Source organism: Drosophila subpulchrella, chromosome 3L (assembly GCF_014743375.2).
Source record: "Drosophila subpulchrella strain 33 F10 #4 breed RU33 chromosome 3L, RU_Dsub_v1.1 Primary Assembly, whole genome shotgun sequence".
In the NCBI taxonomy this organism is placed as follows: domain Eukaryota; kingdom Metazoa; phylum Arthropoda; class Insecta; order Diptera; family Drosophilidae; genus Drosophila; species Drosophila subpulchrella.
The window spans coordinates 11,404,183-11,417,851 of NC_050612.1; the positions used below are offsets into that span (position 1 = coordinate 11,404,183).

The 13,669-nt window shown below is 40.1% G+C and overlaps 1 protein-coding gene across 2 annotated transcripts in view; it reads right to left on the minus strand.

The window, feature by feature from the left end:
• LOC119553144 (tyrosine-protein kinase Src64B) overlaps nt 1-13,669 on the minus strand; it is a 35,328-nt gene that overhangs the window by 3,888 nt on the left and 17,771 nt on the right. For both annotated transcript variants that reach the window (XM_037863355.1, XM_037863356.1), the window contains exon 4: nt 814-1,643. In XM_037863355.1, coding sequence (XP_037719283.1) covers nt 814-1,078 — 265 coding nt within the window. In that variant the 5' untranslated portion in view covers nt 1,079-1,643. The remainder of the gene's footprint in view (nt 1-813; nt 1,644-13,669) is intronic.

Here is a 13,669-nt window from a genome sequence, read left to right on the forward strand (position 1 = left end):
GAGCAGTTTTCCCTTCATTTTCTGGGCCACGCACCCAAGAGAAGTGGTCAAGGTTAACGACTGTCATCGTATTACCACTGCAAATATGAGAATTGCGTTGCCACCTGGCAAATGACTTGACTCCACCTCTGAACCTCCTGGGAGGCGAACTCTAATTATGGAATGTGGGTTGGTACATATAGTAGTTAGGTGACTTGGATGAACGTTGGTTGGCTGGTTGCCTGGCAGCCAGGCTGCCTGCTTGCCACATTATGCAAACACAAGGCCAACCAGCGGGTAAAAGCCAATCTCTGTGGCAGGCAAAAAGTCAAATTGCTAATTAAAAGCTGGAATTATCACTCCACCCACGGCCACAGGAGAGAGTAACAGCCACTAGCTAATTACTAATGCATGATAATATGCAAACAGACAGTGAAACTCCAGCAACGTTAGCTCCCTTAATTAAAAATAGTGGAAAAGTTTTCAATTGAAGCTCACAATACCATAACTTTAGTTAAAACGGTGGTATAAAAACATCCTTTGCAAAATAAAGAAGTATTAACGTTCTTCATACGAGATATCTAAAAAATATCATAGAACAGACTAGTTATAGCTGTTATAAAAAATATACTGAAAAACTGATCCTTTAATCATATTACCCTAAGTAATATCCTTCTAAAATTTCTTCTCAAGCATATTTGGAAATGATCAAATGTACCCAATAATATAATACAAATATTATTCGAACTTTTTCCTTACAGAGGCTCGACTGTAATTACTAATGAATGATAATACGCATATTAGATTGGCTTGTTTTTCCAGGGAAGTACTCACTTGGTGTGGTGCGGGGCCTGATGATGTCAACGCCGCCCTTGCCGCCGATTTTCAACGGACCCCGATGGTTCGGATCGGGGGTGTAGCGCGAGTCCAGCGAGCCCCCGTTGTTGTGCTTCTGGCCGAGAACGCCGCCCATGTTGCCGCCGCCGCTGCTGTTGATGTGCGTCTGGCCAAAGGTGTAGTCGGATTTCTTGTAGCCCCCAGTGGGATAGGCCAGTGCCAATTCCTGATCCTGTCGCTTGCTGCAGCATTTGTTGCCCATGGCTTATGCAAGTATCTCCTGGCGTGAACTCCTGATCCTGAGCTTTTTGTGGGGGTTTCCTCTAATGTCTTTTTTAATATTTATTTTAATATATGTGCTTATAATTCTTGTTCAGCTTCAGTTGGGACAACACATATTTGGCAATTAACGAGTTGTTCTTAATAATATTTAAAAATTTGTTGCAGCCGTGTGTTGTGTTGTGTTGTGTTGTTGTTCGATTACTTTATAGTACGTAGTTTAAGCTATCAGTCAAGTTGGGTTATGTGTTTTGGGCCCCTGCCTTAAGTTTGCATCAAAAGTTGCAATTGGAGGGCATTTGCATTAGTTCATCTATCAGCTGCAATCCTCTGCGTGTTCTTCTCCTTTTCGTTGGCCGAGCTGCAAAATCGCATTTCGTTTTGGATGATATATATATAAAAAGTAGCCAATGTTGCTGGTTGTTGCCAGTTGGATTCACAGCTGCAACTGCTGCTCCTTGATTGGGTTGATCCTTGCGGTCTGTGTCCTGCCAGCAATTTCAGCCAGGCGACCGTCTGCACATTGCTGGCCCTCGGTCGTCAGTCACCTGTGAGCCAAAAATAAAAGTAAACAAGAGCGGAGAAACCGAAATTAGTTAGTGTTAATAAATATTCATTAAATACACATTTTTCCCATCCCAGACAAAGGACCCTCAGCAGTGTCCTGTCAGTCGGTCCACTGACCCGTGTCCACTCGGCCGCACAGTTGCCTTTTGCCAATTGTCCGGCATCCTGTGGCTTCCTAAACGTTTTTGGCACATTATTACACTTGACTTGGCCGGCAGGCGAATTTAGCTTATGCACTGAAATCCCCTCTGTGCAACTATCCCCCTTTTTAGAGCGGCTTTGGGTTCATCAGCCCCGTGGTATTAGAGATGGCCAGAGATTTGAATATTAAATTAAATATGGCATGTCAGTTTTAATTGTCTTAATTTATTTGGCTTATGCGAGTTTACCAATTTATTTGGTTATAAATTGTATGTTATCCGTAATTGGTTGAACGATATAAATTAAATTAGCAAATGCCAGAGGATTAATAGCTGCCCTAATTATTTTTTAACTAGCAATAAAATAAAACAATTGAGATGGTCACAAAACGGACATTAAAATAGAATCTGACTGTTGATATAATAAAATTGTTAAACAGGAAGAAAGATGATTGAAAATAATTCCAGTTTAGATAACATATATGTTTTATTTTGCAACATGGTATCTTTATCAACGAATAGTGTTGGATAACAATAAAATTCCAGTCTGGCAATAGAAAACCAATTATTTACAACATTGTTTTACTTGTTTAACCAAATAGTGTTGGTTAACAATAAAATATAGTTCTGTAATGTTGCTTTATAATTATTTTTAAATTTCTTGATAACATAAATTCAAAATCATGATAAGAATTTGTAAGTCTTTTATACTAACTATAATAGTATTAAGATGCACACACATTTAACTCAATTAAGGTTCCCAAGAGACATCTCTGTTATCACTACACCTGACTTTGGAAAACTCATCACTCTCGTCTGCTGGAGGCCAACATTTGCACACAAACCTTTCGAGGATGCCACAATAACCACAATACAGCAAATGCTGGAGCAACATCAACCACTGCAACTGCTGCAACAACTGCAGCAGCAACAACCACTACAACAAAAACCAGGACAACGACAACCAACCATTTGAAAGGCTGCCAGCTGGGCAGGATCAACTTCTCTGCGCCGTGCAGCCATTGTCTATTGACTCAAGCCTGGCAGGCATCTGTTTATTGTTCAATTGGATAATTATGGTCTCCAATGCGGAGTTGAGCATTCAGCATGGGCATGGGCGTGTTGTGAGGCCAAGGTTGAACCACTCGATGGAGATGGCGATGGGCTCTTCCTCCCCTGACAATCTAGATTGCTGCTGCAGTTTCCAATTTTAATTGTTATTGTTGCGCATTTGTTGTGTGTGCGCAGCTGGCATGAAATTGTCGCTCTGCCGGCAGTTGCCAGGATGCATTTGCGGCATTAGCTAATATCCTGTCATTGTTCCGGTCTGCCTGGCATGGCAGGCCGTCAATTATTAAAGCCATGTTTAACCCAATCCTTGAGAGAAGAGCTCAAGCTATCCTTAGCAAACAACATGGATGCACTAGGAAAATAAATCAGAAATACCCAAAACCAGATATACAGATTTAGTTGAGAATTAACCCTTAACCAAGAAAGTTGTAATAAGGTCTAACTGTTAAGTAGAAATGGTTTTTCCTCTAGGAAACCTTTTCTTAACTTATAAAAAAAATTCAAAACTATTTGAAAATACATCACCCGTTTCTGGTTTTTAAGTATTTGTTTGCCATTTTTTGGTATTTTTTATATTTATACTTTACATTTCAAAAAATGTATCTAATTTTTCTTTCACTGCATTTAGTTGGGGCAGTAAAATGCCACTCGAAATGGAAATGGTGGAAAGTGTTGCTGACTTGACAGCGATGAACGGGGCTGGCAACAGAGTGCCCCGAGTGTGGAAATTGTGCCAGGACATTTAAACTGTCTGAGTTTCGTTGGCGCGACGTCTGCGTTTATTGTCCCCTCAACTTGATAAACACACAACGTGTGGGTCTTTAAAATCCGCCAGCAACGACCATCAAAGTTTGAATGGATTTGCGTTCGTTTGCCCATAAAAAGTCAAAGTTTGTTTTTCGGCGAGTTCATGAACCCATCCGCCAGCCCAGCAGCAACAACAGCGAAAAGTTCCACGGGGGTCAAGCAACCTTTATTTTTTGGGGTCGTCGTGAACGAAACAGAGTAGCCAGCATTGAAGCTGCAATAATGTTGGGAAATTCTATACAATTATGTACGCAGTTTTACGAGATGATGTACTTTAAAAGTCAGTGACTGGATTATTTTTTACTACCCCGTCGTCCAACAAAGAAAAGCAACAGTTGAAGGGCTTGCGATGGGATAGTGATAGGATAATATGCTAATAATAAAGTTATCAACAGCTTATTAAGATGAGTCTGCTTTTTTTTGGCAGTGCTGATAATACTTTCTTTGTTGTTCAACAATACCTACTGTTAACTACCTGCATACAATTTATTTCAGTGAAAAGAAACATTTCTAACTTGCTTATTTTAGACACATTTTAGTACTCTCAAATATATTTTAGGGTATTAACATGTCCCTCCAATGTAAAAGCCATAAAATCCCTCTCTAAAATAATATTCCCAATTTGATACTTTTATGTTCCCAAACCGACAGGTGGCACACACATAGGACCCACAAAGACTTTCCCGCAGAAACGAGCGATTTATAACCCCAACGCACAGGCATATCAAAAACCCAATGCAAATGGCCGATTGGGGATTGCTGGCAAAGAGTTGGAATCGGAAAAAGTATACGAATATATCATAGTTGATGGGTTGATGGCCGGCAAACGAAAGGCAGAGCTGCCAGTTACCAATTCTCGGGTTTTCCACCGCTGACAAGCGATTCGGTTTCATTTGCAAGTGTGTTTGTGTGTGACATGAAAATGTAATTTTCTAGTTCACTTTTCGGGGGTACACGGGGTCATGTGTTGTGGGTTGTTGATGGTTGTTGTGTTGTTGCTGCACACGAGCAATGAATTTCCATTGTTGAAGTTGACAAAACTAAATGAATACTTAATTGGATATTGCGGCTTTGAATGCGCTAGAAAGACGGCAACACGAATATGAAAACTTGGCAGTTATGATGCGTGTGGTTGTGTCGAGATGAAAATGGAAAATGTGAGGTCAATAAATCCAGGTCTTTGTGTCAATTATTACTGATTTGAAGGAATTGTGGCAGCAAACATATAAATCAAAAAGGCCTATTTTTTTTAATAACCATCAACAAAAAATGAATCATTAAGAAGGCGACAGAAATATAAATTGACTCAAAACAGCTTGTTTCACTTAAAAACACTATAAAACAAAGACTCATTTCAATTGTAAATGTATTTTACAATAAAACAATTCGTAAGCTCACTATTAGGTTTTAAAGTAAAATAATACAGCCAATTTAATCGAAATCCTTGAATGCGTAGTGAATAACAATTTACTCTGGCCTAGTTTCCTTCATACATTTTTCTTGCTGATCCCCAAGCATTTTAAACAGAGCATTTGAACTACATTTCTGCCAAAATTAACAATGTGCCCCCAACATAGTTGCGCCAATGGTCTCACACTGTCTAATAAAATCAAATATTATGCAAAAGAATGTGATTCCCCTGGGGGATGGGGTTCCCAAAACCAACCGCATGTCAGGCCAAATCCTCGAGGACATAAAGGCATTAACTGTAAATGCCGTAATGCCGTCATTTCCCGATGACAGCCCCACACACACACTCACACTGTGAGAAATGTAGAGCGTCTTTGATAAGGGGGTTCCTTGTGGGGGTGGTTTTTGTTGCAAAATGGAAATGGAAAATGGTTCTGTTTCGCCCACATTTTTTTATTGCGCTCCATTATTATTATTCTGGGTTTGCCGCAGCCCCACTGCCAAGCCATCGTCCTTCGTCCTTCATCCTTCGTCAGCTGTAGCCACATTGTTGCCTACTTAAAAAGTCAATTTGTGTGTGACGTCCTCGTTTTGTCGTCCTGTTGATGCCGTGTGGATATGCCGGTTTTTCCGCCCTCGTACTCCCCAAATGTCTTTTGTCTTATCTGAGCGTTCAACCCAGAGTGATACAGTCGTTCACCTTTAAGCCTCACGTGCTATCGATTAGTCCTCTAAAAGAATTACACATTTACCAAATACACACGGACATCTGTTGGTGCGGAAAAGGAAATGTGTGCCAATGAAATTTCCTTCATCCAAGTAATGAAGAGCACAATAAATTCTCGATTTATGTGTATCCCTCAAGTGAGCGGAAGAAACGGGGGCTCTCTAGATTAAATAAAACATCTCCCATCTGACGTTGACGTGACAACGAAATTGAATTTGTTGCATAAAACATTGACTTTTAACCCATTTGACTGGCTTGCTTCCTCGGCGCTTTAATATTAAATGGCACTTTACTTTAGAGCCCCATAAATAAATGCAAACATAAATATATCATAGTGTTTATTGGCACGTACTGTAAGCTTTTCCTCGCCAGCAAATAAATATCAATTTTATACATTTATCCCTATACATCGATAATGTCATAAATAATGCATCAGGGGAAATGCCCACAAAAAAACAGGAAATTTATATTGGCATTAAAACAAAAATGTAGATGAAATTATGACATCTCGTTGGTATTGTAAAGTATACTTAAAGGAAATTAAATTGTTAATCAGACAAGTGGAATATTTTGTTACCAATTACAAACTGAAGGGTATTTTATTGTGAAGGAATTTAAATATAAATTTAAATATTATACTGTACTTCGTGACTATCAATTTACAGGAAATGACTTCTTTGAAGTTGAAATTAGTTGAACTTTGTCTGATGATGCCCAAATTGAAATGGAAGTTAATGAACGAGCACATAAATTAAGCTAATTTATGCCACAAGCAAATGGTAAGCTGACAGCCAGATATAAGGGACCAATCAATTTATTTATGCAAGTATCTATTACCAACTCCCTGGAACACTTGGCACGGAACAGATCCGTACGACAGATTCTATTTACGAGGGTCTGGAGATGGCACTGTAACGATTTCCGTTCTCTGACTCCGAGAGACCAATAAACAAATGAACTAGAAGCAATAATCATAATAAGCCAGAGTAATGAAAGACTCCCCCGACCAGAGCACTGCGAAAAATGTGTGAGCCTTAAGACCAATAGATTTTTATTTCGGAAGTCTACCACAATTTCCTACCCTATCTATAAAAACTGTATTGGAAACACATTTTGCTTTTTATTGGCAGACTGTAATCACTAACATGTTATAATAATTCAGCTCATAACCAAATGTGTATGACCTTTATGATTAGAAGATTAGGTTTTTGCCCAAGTGTATTTTTATTTTATTATGGTTTCATACATATTGACCGACTTCAGGGCCAGAGTGACAAGTTCATGTGACAAAAATCAATCAGATGGCGTGAGCAGCCGCAGCCATATGGAGATTTAAGTTATATATAGACTGGGAGAGAAAAAAATATGGGAGAAATATCGAAGGGTGGGAGATGGAGAAGGCTGAAGGGAGTAGCATTATAGTTATAGCCCAATTAAAAAAAGTCACGTACTTGGATGAAAAATACACAACGACTAAAAACAGCGGGCAAGATAAAATCAAAGGCGACGAAAAAAATTGCATGGAAAATAACCTTTATTGTTCTGTGCACCCTGTAAATAAGGGTTATTAGTTCTGTGTGTGACAACCAGCATAAAAACTTATTTTTAGCCTCCCCCGAATTTCATTAAATCTCATTTAATCTAGGCTACGCAAGACATAAAGCAAAGCTCCATGTTGGTTATCCCTAGGGTTTTATGTGGCCAAAGAGTAGGGTATTCCCTGTGGGTTTCGGTTGGTTCAGATTTGCAGATTTATTTGTTGACGCCACTACAATCACTGATTCCCAGTTGGGCGGCGAAGGGTTAAAGAATGTCGGGGCCCCATAACCAAAAAAAAAAAGAAATAGAGGAGCTAAAGAAACGAGTTTTTTCTAGGGGAGAGTTTTGGGGGGCATGACCTGCTTGTAACGCACAATTTCACGCAATTTTTTTTTGTTGCCTGCCAACGTGAGCGTTATGAAAAGGAAAAAACCTACAAAAAGTATGAAAGCTTTGCAAACCCAAAAGGGAATATTCTTCTTGTAAATCAACAAATAACCTGTAGAACCAACAACAAATTTAGAGATGGACGAAATGAAGGTATATTTGTGCTATCCGGAATTATTTTACAATATATGGTGCATACATATCGCTGGAACATCCGGTTTATTATGTAAGTAAAATACTGAAACAACAGAACTACAATATATTTTGGTTTCGCTATAAATATATCAAAGACAATATGGCAATATATAATTTCCTGAATATTCAATAATATATAATGTTCCTAAATCACCTAAAATCTAAATCTTCTGTTGTAACACCCTATACGTTAGAGCAGAAAAAGGAGGCTGTCTGATGTGGGGATATGGGGGAACCGGAAGTGCTGCGTGATCAGAACGCATAACACTTGCCTCGTCGCCGTGGTGCTGCCTCCAATGATGAGCTTCGTCTGCGTTCTGTGGTTTGGGTTTGGCTTTGGCTTTGGGTTTGTCAACCTCCGAGGAGGTGGGATTGGAACCAAACCGAAAGCAAACAGCGAAAAGGCAGCACCCCGAAGGGGATGTAGGATACATAGATGATGGAGGATGGGGCGTGTTACAACATCACGAGATGAGCTCATTACTTTAATGGGTTCCCACCTCCTCAGACGACGCCTGCGGTCGCGGAATGATGCCAACCAAACCGACAGACATCCTGTGGCTTACTCGCGTATATTTTAATGAAATATTTGTATGTGGCTAGGAGTTAAAAGTTATGATTTTTATTGCGAACAAGATGGAGTGAGATGGGCGCATTGTGTGGAGTTAACAGGCGGCAATCCAAAGACACGTAATTAGTTCGCTAAATAAACAAGCGCTATCAAAAGGAACGAATTCGCAAACAACAAAAAAAATAACCCAGATATCTAATTACCGTGTGAGAAACAACAGCGGGAAGAGCTACAAAAAATAAGGAAGCAAGGATTATGGCGGGGAAAGTTCCGAACCGGAGTTCATTGCGTGCCAGGGCGGCAAAAACGGGCAAGAAAATCCCCAGGAAAACTGGAGGAAAAAACGGAAAACAAGTTAGCAAAATGGGGGCGTGGAATGTGCAGAACGATGACGGAATCGAGCTGGTGAGGAAAAATGTGAGTCCAACTCGCCGAAGGCGCCAGTAATAAAATTCTGAAGGGTCAAACATGCCATAGATGACGTTTTTAAGGCTTTCTTTTCCCTCAGGAAATGAATCGGTTGCAAAATATTTAAATATTTTATGGGGTAATAAAAAAAAATTAAATCCAGACGCAGTTGCACTGCTTTTCACTCGGGGGATTATCATAGTAATCAGTGCAATAAGTAGCTTTATGACAATAATTACTTTTCTGTCAATTTGGTGGGCTTAAAAACGTTTATACACTATAGCCTCTCCTTTATTACAAGAACCGCATATAAATACAATAATTAATTAAAGCTCACATCTTTTTATACAGAAAACAACCAGTAAAGGGCTTTTTTTAAAGTCCCAGTTAAATTGTGCCAGTAACAGAACCCACAATTGTTATAGTCCTGGCTTCCTTCCTTTTAAACCGTCGGAACATGTAATAGTTACAATTGCTGGTAGTACAAACAACCGTAATTTTCGTCAACAATAACACGAGTTGCCTTTTCATAGCCATGAAGAAACTTAATTGCAGGTTAAGCTGACGGCAGGGTAAAAAGGGGGAGTGGAAGTAAACTAAAGAAAGCTCGCTGCAATATTAAAACAATATTTGTACGCGATTAGATGGCAGCAAACAACGCCCACCCACAAGGACCAAGGAGAGGGCCAAGAGGACGAAGGACGAAGGACGAAGGACGTGGCAAGTTACAGCGCTCCGGGAAATGGCGATACGGCGCCAGGACGACGAGGTGGCAATATTTACACGCTTTTGTTGCCCCGCCCACGACGTCAGCACTTGGCTAAAAAGGCTAAAAAGCCGCCAGTGACCAGTTAAGTGGTGGCAAAGCCCAGTCAAGTCGCTGTTGCCAACCGACGCCGTCGATTGTGGATTGTCGAATGGCCATGACGACAGCAACAGCCACAAATAATGGGGCATTAACGCCTGTATCCTGAATCCAGACGTTACATTGCCACACGCAACTTCCAGGGAGTTTAATTCAATGCGCCGCAAAGTAAACGAACAAATTAAGTAAATAATCCAGAAATTAGCAGCACCAATGTTTGTGGTTATAATCCACAAGCTGTCGGGATATCCTGTTCCTGTTTATCCTGCTAATTGTTGTAACCTTTGGTTTTATTATGCTACGTAAGAAGGTATAAATATTCGACACTTTCGCTTTAAGTTCCGCCATTTGCTCGATTAATATTCAGTTTTCTATATGATAAGTAATCTTAAAGTACTTATATCCTTACAGCTAAAAAAAATGGTAGATCTGTTAAAATAAAAAACCTCATAAAATATGCATGCAATAAATTTTATATTTATTAAAGACTTGCCAACTATATACATAAAATATGCAATAATAATATGGAGTTAATGTTATATTTATTAAAGACTTGCCAACTATATTTAATTTATTTTTTAATGACTAGCTTCATTTAAACGTGGCTACTTTTGGGTGGCATTCGTCGTTAAATGGAAACTGTTTTTGGACATACCTCGGGCAGTCTGCGGGCTAAGTTTTTGGAGGTGGAGTTACGACTGGAGTGCAGACAATTACTCAAAGTTTTTCCCCAATTAGAAATCTTGTAGCCATTGGCAGCTCATTTCTCATGTATGGGTCCCTCGTCGCACTTCCAATTGGGTCAAGCGCGGGATTTCGACACCCAAAGTTTTTGTGAGGGAAGCGAATGGGAAGCGGTAGAGCGGTATTTCAAACCCACCGGCTGATAAGCCATTAAGCCTCAACATTTCAGTTGGAACAGAAGCGACACCAGATGCGGTCGCCCTTATCGGACAACACAAAATTTAAACGCTCGAGAGTCGTTAGTTGACCCCAAAACCCAAAAAGTGAAATGTACAAATGAATATCGATAGAGTGCAGTTAATGGTCTGTGGTGGAGGAGGTGGGTCCGCTTATCGCAGACGTTGTTCCAGGTCTTTAGTGGCAGTCCCCAGGTCCCTATCGCTTTCGGTTAGAGATGGAAATGTTTGAAGAGGGAAAGTGTGCTTAGCAACGTACCCCTCTTTCCATATAGGGAAATACTTTTTTGGAAGCACACAAAAAAATATCTACAAAATGGCGTATTGATTTTTTTCTTGGGTTTATAATAACTTAAGCTTAAATTCAGCTCAAACTTAGAAGTTGGATGTTTTAAAATCTTCAAGTTTTTTTTAAAACATTTTCCCTTCGCTAGTCAACAACTTATGTTGGAACTTATCACTCGTTGGAATCAACAAGACAAATTACCGAAAATGTAAAGTCGCACCCCCTCTGCACCAATATTTCTTATACAACTTGGCATGTGGGCAACAATCGCGATCGAGAATCGGAGAAAGAACCATGCTTCTCTCTTGTTTTTTTTTTATCCGAACACGTTGGCTGCATTTGCATGCATAAACACATGACGTGCTCCACATTCGTGTGACATTTGTTTCGAGGGGGCGGCGATGGGGAGGTGCAAAAGTGTTACACGCAACAACAACTGAAGAGGCAACAAAAGGGTGCCCAAAAAAATAAACTTTATACCAGTGTTTAGACCATGATGTACCTGGTATTAAAAACTTTATACTTCTTAAAACTTCGGTTACTGATAATAAGTCATTGTATCGATCTGCCTTATAATATAACCACATTTTTATATCAATACTTCTAGTTAAAAACCTTTACCACATGTTAGTTCCATTTATTTAGATACTAGACTTATTCTAGTATTACCTCCTTCATTATCTTCATTATTATAAAAATCCTTCAAAAACAACATTCCCCAATTCTCCAATACCCTGTAAAAAAAAAAAAAAAAACTGCGAGGGAAGAAAAAAGAAAAACGAAATGAGGCTGCAAAGCCTTGTTGCCTTTTATATCGCTTCCATTGCATTTTTGGCGCAGTGCAACGCAAAGTGAGGGGTGAAAATGTGGAAAAACCGGGGAGGGTGACCGAAGGAAATTGGGGCAAAAGTGCAGCAGCAGTTACAGAAGCTGACCGTGGGGGGATTATCATGGGAGCCGGGCTAAATGTCATTAGAGCCAGACTAATTGAATGGGCGATAATAAAAAGAGAAATGGGGTTGAGAAATGCAGAGCAATGCATGGCAGATAGTAAAACCAATAGTGAAAGTCTCTCTTGGGTCATAAATCTATAGGAATTTGGCCAAATATGCAATTTAAATAACTTCACAAATTACTCTGCGATTTCCATCGAATATGCACATTTCCAGGAAGCGGAGGCAAATTTTAATCGACTTTCAGATGGAAACGAGGCAAAGTACGGAAATTTCCCCAAAACATCCGACTGAAGTATTTAATTTCCTACTCAACGATGCAGTCTGAGCCTCGGGCTCCACTGCCACTGATGTCATTTCTCTGTACGTGTGCAGACATTCTAGGGGGTGGTGAAATGGTGAAGGAAATGGTTAAGTGGGTGGTATACATAAGCCCAGCCAGACATCAGACATCAGACATGGAGGGAAAAGTCAGGGAGTCCCAGTCAGGTAGCGGCAACATAACATAACATAAATAGAAAACAGCCACAAAGGCTTGACAACGCGACAAAGTTCTGTTCTGTTCTGTTTCAACCGCCCCCTCATATAGCACCCACCTCCTTATAACACCCCACCCGCCCCATTACACCCCCTAAGGGACATATCAGGTACATCCTGCGACACTCCAAGCAACCCCCGCAGTTACATATGCGGCAGAAATTATGAATGAAACGAAAGATAAGCAGAAGAGCAAGCAAAACAAGAGGGAAGAAAAACATAAAAACAAAACAAATTCTTTAACTAACTAGGAATACCATTAAACGAACTTTAAATGCGCTGAAAATGTACATTTATAAGTCATGAATCTGCAAAAGAAATGCTATAAACAATGTGGTTTGTTCAAAAATATTAATATTTAGTATTTATAATAATACTAACTATGTGTTGTCCGTTCAAGAGAGATGCCTGTCCGTTCAAGGGAGTAATTAAAGTTTTTTCAACTTATTTGCAGAGCAAACAAACCGGTGATGTTTAAGGAAGAAAATGCAAGCTATACTTCATATTTAATGAATACAATTTGTGCTCGCAAACTCTTTCTCTCATTAGCATCAGTGGCAGCTACTATTTTTTTGTACTTTAGCCCGCCTTTTCCAACTTCGGTGGCTCCGCAAAGTTTGTCACAAAGTTATAATGCTCTCATTAGGCTTGAGGAATATGCAAGGACATAACCGGGGGACTGGGGTTCAGCCGGTTTTTAGGGGTGGACTGCGGCATTCTCTCCGGCATTCTTCCGCTCTTTTCCTCAACTTCAAATGCAGCCGCACAGAGCGCAGAACAACAATGCAGCTCAGTTTTAAAAGATTAAAAAATGTTCTGTGGGCACCAGGAACTTCAACATCAACAGCAGCAGCAGCAGCAGCAGGAGTGGGACTTTGGCACAGGATGCAGTCTGGGGGCATGAAACTTTTTAGCACTTTTATTGCTGCCTGCCACTACAGCACTACAGCAAACTGTCTGAAACAGGCAACAACGGCCACACTTTGCCATCAGCCAGGAGACAGGCACAAATTGTCAGGTTGTTGACGAGTCGAGTCGCTGGATGTTGCTGCTACCTCTACCGCTAATGTTGCTGCAGTTGCCAGTTGCCATTGCAGCTGCAACTGCAACTGCAATTGCAGTTGCTGTCTGAATGCAGACATAAACAACAATTTAGAGGAATACAATAAACAGCAATTCTAGCGGGGAACG